Consider the following 14,985-nt stretch of genomic DNA (forward strand, 5'->3'; position numbering starts at 1 on the left):
GGAATGGAGTGCACTGTCAGCAAGTTTGCTGATGACACCAGACTGGGAGGAGTGCCTGACACGCCAGAAGGCTGTGCTGCCATCCAGTGGACCTTGACAGGCTGGAGAGTTGAGCAGGGAAAAATTTAATGAAATATAACAAGGGCAAGTGTAGAGTCTTGCATCTGGGCAAGAACAACTCCAGGTACCAGTATAAGTTGGGGAATGACCTGTTGGCAAGCAGCGTAGGGGAAAGGGACCTGGGGGTCCTGGTGGACAGCAGGATGACCCTGAGCCAGCATTGTGCCTTTGTGGCCAAGAAGACCAATGGCATCCTTGCGTGTATTAGGAGGAGTGTGGTTAGTAGGTCAAGAGAGGTTCTCCTCCCCTTCTACTCTGCACTGGCAAGACCACATCTGGAATATTGTGTCCAGTTCTGGGCCCCTCAGTTCAAGAAGGACAGGGAACTGCTTGAGAGAGTCCAGCACAGAGCCACAAAGATGGTGAAGGGAGTGAGCGTGTCCCTTATGAGGAAAGGCTGAGAGAGCTGGATCTCTCTAGCTTGGAGAAGAGGAGACTGAGGAGTGACCTCATTAATGTTTATAAATATATAAAGGGTGAGTGTCACGAGGGTGGAGCCAGGTTCTTCTTGGTGACAGCCAATGATAGGACAAGGGGCACTGGGTGCAAACTGGAACACAGGAGGTTCCACTTAAATTTGAGAAGAAACTTCTTCTCAGTGAGGGTGACAGAGCACTGGAGCAGGCTGCCCAGGGAGTTTGTGGAGTCTCCTTCTCTGGAGACATTCCTGTGTAACCTCATCTAGGTGTTCCTGCTCTGGCAGGGGGATTGGACTAGATGATCTTTCGAGGTCCCTTCCAATCCCTAACATTCTGTGATTCTGTGAAATACATAAAAATATGGATCATAGAGAATTTAGCTTCTGTTCCATAAATATGGTAGTGTAAAGTGTAGGTTCAGCTTCCTAGGAAATAGAAATAATTTTCGTTTCTTGAAATGTGTGGGAGATGTTGTAATCCTGTTCTGTGTGCCTTTGTAGCTAAGGGAAGAAAGCAGAAGACTGGCTTTGGCTGCCAAAAGAGAGAAAAGAAAGGAGAAAAGGAGGAAGAAAAAAGAAGAACAAAGACGAAAACTGGAAGAAATAGAAGCAAAAAATAAAGAGAATTTTGAACTTCAAGCTGCTCAGGAGAAAGAGAAGCTAAAAGCTGAAGGTACTTTAAAATATTTGCCTTATTTTTGCAACATGGCGTTGATTTTAGTCCCAGTATTGAAAATGTCTTTTCTTACCAAAACTTGAATGCAGCCTTTCTTATGATCTGCTGAGCGTTCCTTTTATTTACCTTTTCTATTAAGCCTGTAGATCAGTGTGGTGGCTTTTCTGGTGTCTTGCTGTGACTTGGAGCTGCTAACAGCAGCTTCAGTGAGAGTTCTGGGTTAACTTTACAATGGGGGTAGTATCAGCTTGTTTTGCTTCCAGGTCCCAATACTTAAAACCAGATGAAAAAAATGGCAACATGGAAATTGCAAATACCTATCCTTGTTTTATCCATTGAAGCCTGGCTTTTTTGTATCTTGTGGCAATGAGTTTCATATGTCTACTGTGAAATGGTTTTCACTGTGTTCCCTCTGCCATTCTGAAAAACAGGGAAGAAGTGATTTTTTTTTTTTGTTGTTGTTGTTTTTGTGTGCTTGTTAATGTTCCCTAATAGTTTGCATCTCTGCCTTTGCCTGAATTCAGTTTCACATTTGTTAAATTGCTGCTGCATTTGTTCCATGTGAGGGAAATTTTATACGAGTTAGCATAAACAAGGGGAGAGGCTCCATGGGATATGATGTATGTAATAGTTTTACAGATGTTTGCATAGCTAGTGGTTCTGCATGTTTCTTGGAGTCTTTTGTCAAGTTACTAATGGGTCATTGGATAGGATAGGTGTGATTTGAAAACCAAAACTGCACAAGCTTCCTTGAGCCAGCTAAATTAGTACTTTTTTTTACTCTTCTATCAGATGATCCTGAGGTACCAACGGAGCCTCCGAGCGCTACCACTACAACCACCATTGGTATATCTGCAACTTGGACAACTTTAGCAGGTTCCCATGGGAAGAGGAATAATACCATCACCACAACAAGCTCCAAAAGGAAAAACAGGAAAAACAAAGTAACCCCTGATAATGTTCAGATTATATTTGATGATCAACTCCCAATTTCCTATAGCCAACCAGAAAAAGTGAATGGTGAATCCAAGAGCAGCAGTACTAGCGAAAGTGGTGATAGTGACAATATGAGGATTTCCAGCTGTAGCGATGAAAGCAGCAACAGCAGCCACAAAAGTGACAATCATTCTTCCACAGCTGTTCCTAACACACAGAGCAACAAAAAGCAACCATCAGTTCTTGTCACTTCTCCAAAGGATGAGAGAAAAGCACTTACTGGCAAATCATCTGTAAAGTAAGTTGCTGTGACCATGCATACCATTTCAAGGTGGTTGTTGCCCTATGTTTGAACATTGCACCCTTGTCTTCATGGACATGTGTTCTTAAATCAGTTATTAGAAAGTGGATGAGGCAATGTGTCCCTGCTGTAGTGTGTATAAATATTGTTGCAGTATGACCTTAACTTAGTAGATTCTGAAGCAAGAACCTTCATTACAAATATGGAATTGGAGAATTGTTGGGGTGTTTTGAGATGTAAACATTTAAATTCAAGCAGCTTCTTAATAATAGAGTGCTTTTGTACTAAGAGAGAAAATGGGTAGGTGGGTGATGAACAATGGGCAAAATGCAAGTCAGCCTTCGTGATGATCTTTTTTTGTGACTGCATATTAACAGCACTTGATTTCTTTTAAAGGTTGTCTGAAGTTATTACTGAAGTGACGAGTAATTCCTTGTCTACTTGCACAAAATCTGGTCCTTCTCCCCTTTCTTCTCCAAATGGAAAACTCACCATTGCCAGTCCTAAACGTGGTCAGAAAAGGGAAGAAGGATGGAAAGAAGTTGTGAGAAGGTAAGCAAAACATTCCCCTGACTCCCTCTGGTTCATGTCATTTTTCGAAATCTTTTGTCTAGTGTAGCCCTCTCTGGAATTACCGAATGTGTTTATTTCTAGTAGGCTTAATGTGTTTCATAAAACTGCTGCTACATGGGTTGAGTCTTTATATAGTTGTTTTGACTAACCAGCTCACTGCTTCATGTCATTGTTCACGTTGTTTCCTTTTTGTATAGATCCAAGAAGGTTTCTGTTCCATCAACCGTAATTTCCAGAGTCATTGGCAGAGGAGGATGTAACATCAATGCGATACGTGAGTGCACTGGAGCGCACATAGACATTGACAAACAGAAGGACAAAACTGGTGATAGAATAATAACTATAAGGTAAGCAGGCCTCTTGATTTGCATATTCCACGAGAATTTTTTCATTGTAGCACATGCTTCTGCGTAGGAAAATGAAAAGGCTTGACCTCCGTATCTTTTGCGATATGGCTTTGAGACAGTCAGTTCTTTGAGGCAGGGGACACACATGGGATGGGGAAACAGAACAGCTGCCAGTTGGTACCATCGTGTTTCTACAAAAGAAGACGTGTGAGATAAAGTGGAGGAGGCATAAATTCAGGACTCTCTGTTTAGATCTGTCCGAATATATAGGTGTATATAGGGAAGCAAACTTCTTAACCATTTGGGTTTCTGGGGGGTTAGGCTTTTCAACTTGATCTTAAATGATCATCCTCTGTAAGAACATGCCCAGTGCAGTTTTCAGATAGGATCCAGCCTGCCTTCTGTCATGTTAACACAGTCTATGTTCGAGATACTTTGCTGTAATGTAAATGCTTTAGATGCAGTTTTGTTTTTCCGTTCCATTCTGTAGGGGTGGCACGGAATCAACAAGGCAGGCCACACAGTTGATCAATGCTCTGATAAAAGATCCAGATAAGGAAATCGATGAACTTATTCCAAAGAACCGCTTGAAAAGTTCAGCTGCAAACTCCAAAATAGGGTTGTCAACACCTGCCACCTCTACAGCTGCTAACAGTTCTCTCGTGGGCATCAAAGTGACCACTGTAGCTGCTTCATCAACATCTCAGACTGCCTCTGCACTCACTGTGCCTACAATTTCTTCAGCATCCACTCACAAAACCATTAAGAACCCAGTGAATAATGTGCGGCCTGGCTTCCAAGTTTCTCTTCCATTAGCATATCCTCCTCCACAGTTTGCACATGCTTTACTTGCTGCTCAGACTTTCCAGCAAATCCGTCCACCTCGGTTGCCCATGACACACTTTGGAGGTACTTTCCCACCAGCTCAGTCCACATGGGGTCCGTTTCCTGTTCGGCCGTTGAGCCCTGCAAGAGCTACCAACTCACCAAAACCTCACGTGGTGCCTCGCCATAACAGTCAGAACAGCAGCGGTTCTCAGGTGAATTCAGCAAGTTCTTTGACAACTAGTCCAACAGCTACAAGTACAAGTTCAGTGGCTTCTACTTTGCCTGGTTCTTCTGCAAATGGCAGTCCAAGTTCACCTTCAGTCAAAAGACAGCTTTTTGTCACAGTTGTGAAGACATCAAATGCCACAACGACCATGGTGACAACGATGGCAAGTAACACGAGCACAGCGCCTACAAATGCCACGTATCCAGTTCCTACTGCCAAAGAACACTACTGTGCATCTTCCCCATCGTCTCCTTCTCCTCCTGCACAGCCAGCAGGCATTTCCAGAAACAGTCCTTCTGACTGTACAGCAACCTCTCCAAATAAAGGTGCACCTTTGTCTGATCCAGAAGTGGGTAGTCCACCAGCAGTGGAAATGAGCAGCTCGACCAGCAGTAGGCAGCCTAATTCTGGTACTGGCAGCTCATCTGTGCACCCTGCTCATCAGCAGCCTCCTGGAGCTCCTCTGCAAGAGGCAAGACCCTCTCTTCAGCAACCTCAGGTTCCTACACCAGATCCTCGAATGGTTGTGCCTCCAAATTTAGCAGTGACAAGCTCATCTGCTCCTGTGGCAGGTCCAACAAATGCCCCGATGACCTATCCTGTGTCTCAGACGTCAGTAGGGTCTTCTCAGCCTGCAGCTAAGGTGGAAACCTCAGCCATCAGACCACCTGTCCATGGAGCCAGCAGTGTCCATAAGACTCCAGCTCCTGTGCAAAATGCTTCTGTTGCAGTCCTCAATGTTAATCACATCAAAAGGCCCCACAGCGTTCCTTCTTCAGTGCAGCTTCCTTCTACCTTAAGTACACAAAGTGCTTCTCATAATTCAGCCCATCCAGCAAACAAGTCTATGGGTAACAATTTCAGTGCTACTTTACCATTTGGGCCCTTCAGTACATTGTTTGAAAACAGTCCTTCGTCTGCTCATGCCTTCTGGGGTGGTTCTGTTGTTTCATCTCAGACAACACCAGAGTCTATGCTATCAGGAAAGTCTTCATTTTTGCCAAATTCAGATCCTTTACATCAGTCTGATACTTCCAAAGCCCCAGGTTTTAGGCCGCCACTACAAAGGCCAGCTCCAAGTCCCTCAGGTAAGTCTGTGTTTTGTGTTCATACCTTAATAAACATTTAACTAAACTGTGTGTTTTCATTTTGAACACATAATACTTTTTGTGTCAGCTTTTGTAGTAAATTGCTGCCTGACCTGCAAAGAAAGGGTGCTGTTGTATAGCTTATTGTTGTTTCTGTAAGCAAAGTTAGTTCATCTTCGTTTTAAAGTTCCACCTGTTGAATCTGTTTACTATTTTGCAGCTGATAAAGTTGATGAAAGTTGAGCTGAGGCATTCCTTTTTGCCATGCCACTCTATTATTCTGTCATAGCTGAGATAATAAAACACTTCACTGTTTCCACCCCCCTTCCCCACCACCAGCTAATAACTACTCTAGTTCGTGATAACATGCCTTTTGTCCTTAGACTGCAGAAAAATACACAGCCTCTTCAAAGTATTAGGTTTAGACAAAAATTTGTGTTTTGATGTGAATTTATTGTGAGACGTGTGTTCTCTTAAATACTAAATTAAATAAAGTTAATTTGACTTGGTGAAATTTGTAGTGAGATGTTTAGCCTGCTGTACAAACTGAGGCCAAGGAGTTGTCACAGAACTTGTTCTGTAGCTTCCAGAAAGGACACACGCAGTTTATACTATCTCTGCCTGTTTCTGTAGGACCTGTGAGTTGTTTATGAAGTTGCTTATGAATCTGGAGATGTAACAGTTAAATTTTTTATATTTTGTGAACAACATGGTGTTGAGTAGCTTTTGAGGCAATCTCCATGAATTTTGCTGACTTAATATACTGCTTAGTATTTTGACTTTTGTGCACTTGGACACCGTGCATCACTTGCATATGCCTGTTGGTTCCTGAGTAAAAGCAGTGCTCTACCATGGTCCTACTGTTGTATCAGTAATTTTTCTTTTGGAAAGTTGCAGATACAATAAATTAAGTTAGATGTGTCCATAGCATCAGGAAGTGTTACATGACTCCATAGGAAAGTAGCCCCTGAGAGCCCAAAAAACTTGACAAAAAATAAAGGTTGTGTCTTGATAAAGAACAACGCAGAGGAGGCAGGTGCTGTTTGATTCTTCTGCCTGTCACTGGTTAAGAGTTGGTTGGTTTTTTCCTGACAAAAACTACAAATGTAAATCTTCTGTCATTAGCTTTATGAATAGGAGAAAAATGCAAATGCCACAGCAGTTGGGTGGTAGCAAGCTTCTGTAACAGTTTTGGAACTTAACATTTTAAGATTTTATTTTTTCATTTCTTCACTGAGGAGAATATTAAGGGGGTAGTAATTCTTGTGAATACCCTGGCTAAGGTGAGTTACTCTTTAGGAACTGGAACCAGCTGGTCTTAATAAAATATAATTTTTTAAAGCAAGTGGGTCCCTGGTTGAAAAAAAAAAACACTTAAGTGTTGATTGTGTACATAGACATTATTCTCCTGTAAAATAAATAACAAATGGAGAAAGTATTCAAATCTTTAGTATTATTTCCACTGTTCTTGGTACAAAAATCATACTTACTATACCTGCAAAATTTAAATAACAGGGTAATAAAATGTTACTCTCTGTTACTTTTCCAGTGTTCAGTTACATCAGAAAATGTATTAAATTCCCTTAATTGATTTCAATTCAAGGTATCTGCATGATAACATGAGCAACATTCTTGATTTATGTATTTTTTAAAAAAAGGCAACAAGAAAAAACACAAAACCAACAAATGAAAAAACCCAACCTGACAAAAATTGATTTGATTAGTTTTCCTTCTTTATGGGACACCTCTTTACAGAGAAGTCACATATTCCAATTTCTCTCACAGGTATTGTCAGTATGGATTCACCCTATGCTTCTGTAACACCTTCTTCTACACACCTGGGTAATTTTGCCTCAAACCTTTCAGGAGGACAGATATATGCACCTGGGACACCTCTTGGCGGAGCACCTGCAGCTGCTAATTTTAACAGACAGCATTTTTCCCCGCTTAGTTTATTGCCTCCATGTTCATCAGCATCAAATGGTGAGTTCTAGTCAGTGGGAAACTAGTTGAGAACAGCTGTGCAACTCAAGTGGCCTCATGTACTGCCTGTTTTATATGAGCTTTTCTAGTTTGGCTATTTTTAACTTAAGGGGTTTAGATATGTGTTAAACCTTTATGCAGTCACAGCTTTTTGACATAAAATTTTGCTGTGGAAGTTCTGATCTCTAGTGTGCTTTTTTTTTTAACAGCTAAGGATTTGTTGTGCTATTTGGGAGTTCCTTATTCTTGTTGCAATTAACTTCAGACTGTTAAAGTACGTGATATTCTTTTAGTCACAAGGTGACCGGAATGTTGGTTTTTTGGTTTGTGAAGGTAATATTCCGAGTTGTGTAAACTATGTAATGATCTTTTACTACAGCTAGCTCTGTAGTGGTGATTGGTTAGTGTTTCTGACGTTCTTGAAACAGAACTGTGTAACGTATTCCAGCAGAAGATATTTAAGGCAAGTTCTGGTACTGTCCGTCATGGTTGGCCCCTGCAGTTTCGTCTACACAGTGGAGTTCTTCAGACAGAAAACAAATAAGCTGTTGAGTGGTGGCTTATCCAGGGAACAAGTTAGTTGGTTTTCCTGGCAAGGATAATACTATACAAGCAAAAAAACCCCACAGAGAATGAAACAAGATTTTATTTTTAAATTTTTTATTTTTTTAAATGTTAAAAATTTTTTTAAAAAGAAAAACGACCTCAAACAAAATCGAAACCCAAAAAAAACCCAAAACAAATAAAAAACTCACCAACCAAACAACAACATGGGATTGTTGCAGTGATGCTTTTGGATATACTTCTCAAACCCTCTGTTGCTAATATGCAGTAACGCTTAGTTAATATTTTGAATCTTCTGTTGTGATCAGCTGCAGTGTATGTCAAGTAGCTGAGCGTCTCTGATCTGAAAGTAAAACTGCTAAATTATCTTGAAGTGTTTTCTGTATCGATCTGGCACTAACTCTCATTTTGACTTGTTGGATGCATGGCTTGATACTAAAGGATAGGTTTATGGTGACTTGAGAAGATCTGGCTGTTACTACTAAGTGTTCTCATTGCTTTTTCTGCAGAATCTCCTGCTCAGTCGGTGTCTTCCGGAGTAAGAGCACCATCTCCCACCCCTTCAGCAGTGTCCTTGGGATCAGAAAAATCTAGTAATGTTTCTCAGGACAGAAAAGTTCCTGTTCCTATTGGGACTGAACGGTCTGCACGTATTAGACAAACTGGAAGTTCTACTCCATCTGTTATTGGGAGCAACTTAGCTGCTCCAGTGGGACATAGTGGTATCTGGTCCTTCGAAGGTATAGGTGGCAATCAAGGTATGTAGTGCTAATAGATGTCCCTGTGCTTGCAGATAACCACAATATTGTGTTTTCCTAACTTGCCTTTGGAGCTGAAGGACAATGTAGAAGTGAGTGCCTTAAAATGTAAGAGTGCTTTTTCTGAAGGAGTTGTAGCACTGACTTGTGTTTGCCCTCCAGTCCACTTAATTGTGTTTTAACAAGGTCTCAGAAAACCTCAGGGGTCCTGGCTGTGAAGATTTGTTACTCAAAGCAAGAAATAACAGGGAAAATGAAACCACAGGGTTTACAGGGAAGAACTGAGTGAGGATCATGTGATATAAGAAGAGGAGAAATGAAGGTGTCTCAGGATAACTGTATATCTTCTTTCTGTTGATAAACACATGATATTGTACAAAATAATTTAATTTCTTAATTCATAACCAAAATGCAACTTCTCGTCATGAGAATAATGCACCTTGTTTTCCTGAATTGGTGGTATTCAATATGTGAGTCTTCCTTGTTCTTTCAAGTTATGCCATGTGCATAGAATTCAATATTTAAGAACTCATGGAAAACTTTTGTTCCTTGATGGGACAGCACTTCTCAGCAAACACTTCAGGAGTCTTGGATGCACGTTATAGGAGATTGCTGAATTTGTTTCAAGTTGGTTTTTGGGGGTTGTTTTTTTAATGTGGTATTTTGTTTGCTTGAAATGAGGAGGAGAGGGAGTCATGAGATGATGCTGGATGGTACCTCTGGAGGTTATCTCAACCTCCTGCACAAAGTAAGATTTGCTGAGGTTGGACAGGCTTGCTCAGGGTCTGAACCTGTCTGATATTGAAAGCTTTCAAGGATTAAAACTGCTCAACTTCTTTGAACAACCTGTTCCACTGCTTCTCTGAGGAGTCCAAACAGCTTAAGGGTTTAGTAGACTGACTGTGCACATGCTTTGCATACAATGAATATATTGTCCTGGTTTTTCTTCCCTAAATACAAAATAGATAATATGTATCCAAAGCTTTAATTCCTCTAACAGTTGTGGGTTTTTTCCTCTTCCTCCCTTCCCTCCCCCCCCTTTTTCCTCTTCCTCCCTCCCCCCCCTTTTCCTCTTCCTCCCTTCCCCCCCCTTTTTCCTCTTCCTCCCTTCCCCCCCCTTTTTCCTCTTCCTCCCTTCCCCCCCCTTTTTCCTCTTCCTCCCTTCCCCCCCCTTTTTCCTCTTCCTCCCTCCCCCCCCTTTTCCTCTTCCTCCCTTCCCCCCCCTTTTTCCTCTTCCTCCCTTCCCCCCCTTTTTCCTCTTCCTCCCCCCCCTTTTTCGTCTTCCTCCCTCCCCCCCCCTTTTTCGTCTTCCTCCCTTCCCCCCCCCCTTTTTCGTCTTCCTCCCTTCCCCCCCCCCTTTTTCGTCTTCCTCCCTTCCCCCCCCCCCTTTTTCGTCTTCCTCCCTTCCCCCCCCCCCCCTTTTTCGTCTTCCTCCCTTCCCCCCCCCCTTTTTCGTCTTCCTCCCTTCCCCCCCCCCCTTTTTCGTCTTCCTCCCTTCCCCCCCCCCTTTTTCGTCTTCCTCCCTCCCCCCCCCCCTTTTTCGTCTTCCTCCCTTCCCCCCCCCCTTTTTCGTCTTCCTCCCTTCCCCCCCCCTTTCCTCTTCTTTCATCTGTGTAGTGAGCAGCTGTTCATCATGAAGGCTTTAGAAATTCAATATTTTTATGTGCATGGTCTAGGTATAAAAGTTGTCCTTTGTCTGGCTTTGCTTTGCTTTTGTAATGCTGCTTTCTTTCTACTTCATTCAATTACTTCAACATTTTGTTTTGCGGTTTTGTTTTTTGGTTTTGTTTTGGTTTTGTTGCTTGTTGTTGTTGTTTGCTTTTTTCCAGTTCAGAATGGACTGGCTCTTGTTGAGTATTGGGATGGCTTAATAAATGTCTCTGTATTCCTTCTCTGACTGTAATCCCCCATACTAATTTGCTTACATTTTAATTTCAAAAATTGGCTTGCTGGATGTCTGAGGTTGGAACTGTAGTAACAATACCAAGCTGCCTTTAATGAATTCCTGTGATTAGAACATGAGCACATGGCTCCAGCTGGTCATTTTCTCGTTTTGCTTTTGAAAAGTACTTCTCTGTCTCTTAGTTCATTCATGAAAGAATTCTAATGAAGTAGAGCAAATATCCTTCATAGCATACATACCTCTTTCACAGCACCAAAAAGGCAAGGAATCAAGGTTTTTGGAGGAGGAGGAAGTTAGCACAAATGCCATCTTTCCCTTTCAAATGAAGGAAAATTGTAGAAGTGGTGCTTTGGTTGCATGTAACTGTTCCTAACTCCTTGCTCAGGAGTTACTCATAAGTACAGGTGCCATTTCTGATGCTCTCCATCCCACATGCACCTACGTTTTAATGCAGGTGGATGCACAAGAACTGTAAGCTGAGCAAATGTCACTTTTAGAAATGGTACAATGTAAACATTTATCCTGGAAAAGGGGTGGTTTAATGCTGTTCCTGTGTTGTCTGTGGTGTTAGATAAAGTCGACTGGTGTCACAGTGGAATGGGGAGCCACATGATCCACAGGCCCATGTCTGATCCAGGGGTGTTCTCACACCAAGCCATGGAGAGAGACAGCACGGGAATCGTAACGCCTTCTGGTACATTCCATCAGCCTGTTCCTGCAGGATACATGGACTTCCCAAAAGTCGGGGTAATGACCTTCTTGGACTTTATGTGTGGTACTGCTCAATTTCCCTGTCAGTGTGGGAGGCTGATGAACAACATGGAGGTATCATTCACTGTGCGGTTGAGCGTGCGTAAGCTAAACACTAACTGGCCCTCAGAGTATTGCACAGGCCTAGATCTAATAAAGAAATAACTTGTCCTTGATGTAATAAATACATACATAGAAAGGTTTTTCTTAATGTTTCATTACTGCTTTGAGACTGAGAATTTCTTTAATCCCCTTTTGTATGTGCAATAGTAGCAGTGTTTATGAATACATACTGATTCTTTTTTTCCTTCTCCTCAGGGTATGCCTTTTTCTGTGTATGGGAATGCAATGATTCCTCCTGTAGCCCCCATCACAGATGGTACTGCAGGCCCTATATTTAATGGGCCTCATGCTGCTGACCCATCTTGGAACTCGCTGATAAAGATGGTTTCAAATTCCACAGAAAATAACGGGCCTCAGACGGTATTCTTTCCATTTTTATATTCACAATTTTGTTTTAACTTAAACAATGTGGTGAAGATAAGATCTAGCTGTTAGAAAGTAGGAAAATACAGAGTAGTGCTTCTCCTTTTTGCTCATGTCTCTAAGGAGCTAATACAGCTCCCATACTCACTACAGCACAAAGTCCTGTATGTGCTTACTGACAACTTCTAAACATGAGTCATCTCTCCAAAAATAAGTGTGAATTGACCCAAGAAAAAAAAATCAGCATCACTGCATTAATGTAGTTTAAAGGAGTGTGCTGTATGTACTGCTGTGAACATATTTGGCATTGGGAACTGGGAAGCTTTCTTCCCAGATGAGCTCAGAGAAGCTATCTATTTAATCATAATAGAGACCTGGTTAATTAATGTAGATCAGCTTTTTGGATTGTGTTGCAGGCAAGTCTAGATACAAAAGATTGGTTTACATTGTCTATTTTACTCTAAATGATTGTGATTTTTGTCTGTGCAGTTCTGTACTTGGGTAAACACAGTTGATTTGCTTCTGTGTGAAAAAGCCCATTTATCTGCCCTTAATGTATGTTTTGCCTTCCCAAAAAGGGAAAAGAGTAACCATCTGTTTAAAAGATGTATAGATGAGGTTCTCAGGGACATGGTTGACTGCTGGAATTAGGTTATGGTTGGACTCGATCCTGAGAGTCTCTTCCAACCAAAATGATTCTGTGATTCTATGATTAGGTGTAAAGGGTTGTTGCTAGGCCCTGAAAGGTATGAGGTCTTCACGCTGGGAGTTGACATAGAAAGGGAGTAAGCAGCTCTTCTGTCCACTGCTCTGATCTTGCCTGGGTTATAGGCTTGTCCATGAAATATAATTTAGGTACAGCCATTATGTTCCCCTAAACCTCTCATTCATATTCAGGCCAGCCACTACTATTATAATGGATCATCTATAGTTGTTACATTATATCCCATGTTTATGTTGAATTACACTGTGAGCTTTTGTTATACTGTTATTAAATAAGATATTTCTGGACTTCATTTGCTTGGGAGTCATCCAGGCTGCAAGTAGGAGCTCCAAGCTCTGGCAGACCAGAGGTGTGCAGAAGCAGCAGTCTGGTTTTTTTGTCCTGAGTTCATGTACCGCTCTAAAGTGGCTGGTGACCATTTTGATGTGACTTCTGATTTAGTGAGAGAGCTTTGTCCACCAGAGAAGGCTTTACTTATCCTTGGGTTTCCCTGGAGCTGAAGGTGGTGTTATGTATTGGAGGAAAATAATTCAAGGTGCCAGAAATAAAGTTCTTAGTTGTGTGAGCTGCTTAAAATAGAGGGGAGAGTCAGTCTCTTGGTCTGACAGCTGGTGGTCTTGAGGCACTGTCCTTGCAAACAATTTTGTGCATATGCAGAGTCCTGTTAATTCTCCTTGATGGCAGAGCTGACATGTTAGGAGGCTGTACTTTTTCCCTTTGTCTAAAAGGAAGCATTTTTCCAGTGAGACACTATAAAATATATTAGATCAGTGTTGCTATGGTGGAGGAGCCAGTGGGTGTAAATAGCATTGATTGCTTTGGTTTCACTGTGAAGGAAGGCAGTTGGGTGGGGTGAAAGTAATTTTTTTTCACTAAGTAGAAAGGAACAGTAAAATGGAACATTTGGCTGAGGTGAACAAGTACAGGCAGAAGGATGAAAACGCAATTTCCCTCTTTTCTCACCTGAATTATAGCAAGGTAAAACACAAACGATGAAAGTAAATCAGTGTAGTTTGATTGCAATGTTGTCTGATGCTGGGCTTTACTTCAGTGCAGTGAAAATTGTCAGCACTGCAGTGTGAGTTTGACATCTGAACTGTTTTGAGCAGCCCCAAAGCACAGCATTAAATGAAGCTCTCTTTTTCAGGTGTGGACTGGAACTTGGACACCTCACATGAACAGTGTGCATATGAACCAGCTTGGCTGAGTGGGATCAACTTGCTAGCCTTGAGATTCCTTTTTTGCAGAGGAAACCACAAATGGCAGAAACAGTTTATGTGCTCCCAGATCATTCTACTGATGTGCTTGACTGAAGTGTGTAGGCTTTTTGCAGAAGAACTTACTAACTGACCTTTTTCTGTGAACATTGTGACTGCCCATTCCCCACCATCATACGTTTCAACTTAGTTAGACTTTATTCTTTCCTTTTTTTTTTTTTTTTTTCCTGACATAACTTTCTGTTGAAGCTGTTCTTTGGCTGGTTGGTTTTAGTACTGTAAACTGCTTCTGAGCAAACACAGAAATTTAGCAAAATTATGTAAACATGATCCTGAAGTTTTAGAATGGCGAATAAATGTACAATTGTTTACATAACAAATGGCTAAGCAGAAAGTAAATTTCAATATGTCAGTATAGAGGCTCTACTTTATGTAGACTTAAATTAATGTGAGATATGTACCTTCATATTCAGAAATCTGGATGTTTCCTTCATACATTAAACTATTAATAAGCATAACTTTTCTACTTGTGTAATTTAAGTACAGTATAAGAAATGGGCATTATTAGAGGGCTTTTTCCAAATACCTGTTGGATTGTTTTGAGAAGGCCTACATCAGTTGTAACCACATACAAGGAGTTTACATTTTTCTTCTGTGGAAGGCTTTTCCGCAAAAAGCGCTTGAGAAAACAGCCTTTTGGCACATTGAGAGTAGTCTCCACATGGAACTCCCCTACTTGCCTGGTAAATGTGGTAAATGTATCACGCTGCAGTGTCTATTAAAAATTATTCTTACACTTGGGTTGATGCAGCAAGGTCTGTTCTGTTCCATGAGTGTTCCCAGAGCTTCTGTTTGCTGGTTCCTTTTTTTGCCTTACAATGACCTTTTTATACATATGTATTTGATGTTAGTTCAAGACTACTTGCTGGTTTAGCAGAACGTGTCTTGCTTTGAACTGGGTCACTGTCCTGTGAAGGTTTAATTTGCAAAGTCCAAGTGAGAATTTCCTTTGAGTCACCTTCAGTAGGTGTCACCTTCTTCACTTGCATTTGCTTGGAGTGAACAGCAGTCCCAGGAAGCCAGCTCA

At 41.5% G+C, this 14,985-nt stretch overlaps 1 protein-coding gene across 6 annotated transcripts in view; it reads left to right on the plus strand.

Annotated features, from left to right (window-relative positions):
* ANKRD17 (ankyrin repeat domain 17) overlaps positions 1–14,694 on the plus strand; it is a 97,288-nt gene extending 82,594 nt beyond the window's left edge. For 5 of the 6 annotated variants that reach the window (XM_065634809.1, XM_065634810.1, XM_065634815.1 and 2 more), the window contains 10 exons: positions 1,040–1,211; positions 2,007–2,448; positions 2,848–3,003; positions 3,222–3,371; positions 3,862–5,513; positions 7,299–7,496; positions 8,570–8,818; positions 11,293–11,468; positions 11,790–11,954; positions 13,829–14,694. In XM_065634809.1, the coding sequence (XP_065490881.1) occupies positions 1,040–1,211; positions 2,007–2,448; positions 2,848–3,003; positions 3,222–3,371; positions 3,862–5,513; positions 7,299–7,496; positions 8,570–8,818; positions 11,293–11,468; positions 11,790–11,954; positions 13,829–13,888 (3,420 nt within the window). In that variant the 3' untranslated portion in view covers positions 13,889–14,694. The remainder of the gene's footprint in view (positions 1–1,039; positions 1,212–2,006; positions 2,449–2,847; positions 3,004–3,221; positions 3,372–3,861; positions 5,514–7,298; positions 7,497–8,569; positions 8,819–11,292; positions 11,469–11,789; positions 11,955–13,828) is intronic. The other variant, XM_065634812.1, reaches the window with a different exon arrangement.
* Positions 14,695–14,985: the final 291 nt, after the last annotated feature.

The sequence above is a fragment of the Caloenas nicobarica genome, chromosome 4 (genome assembly GCF_036013445.1).
Source record: "Caloenas nicobarica isolate bCalNic1 chromosome 4, bCalNic1.hap1, whole genome shotgun sequence".
Lineage (NCBI taxonomy): Eukaryota > Metazoa > Chordata > Aves > Columbiformes > Columbidae > Caloenas > Caloenas nicobarica.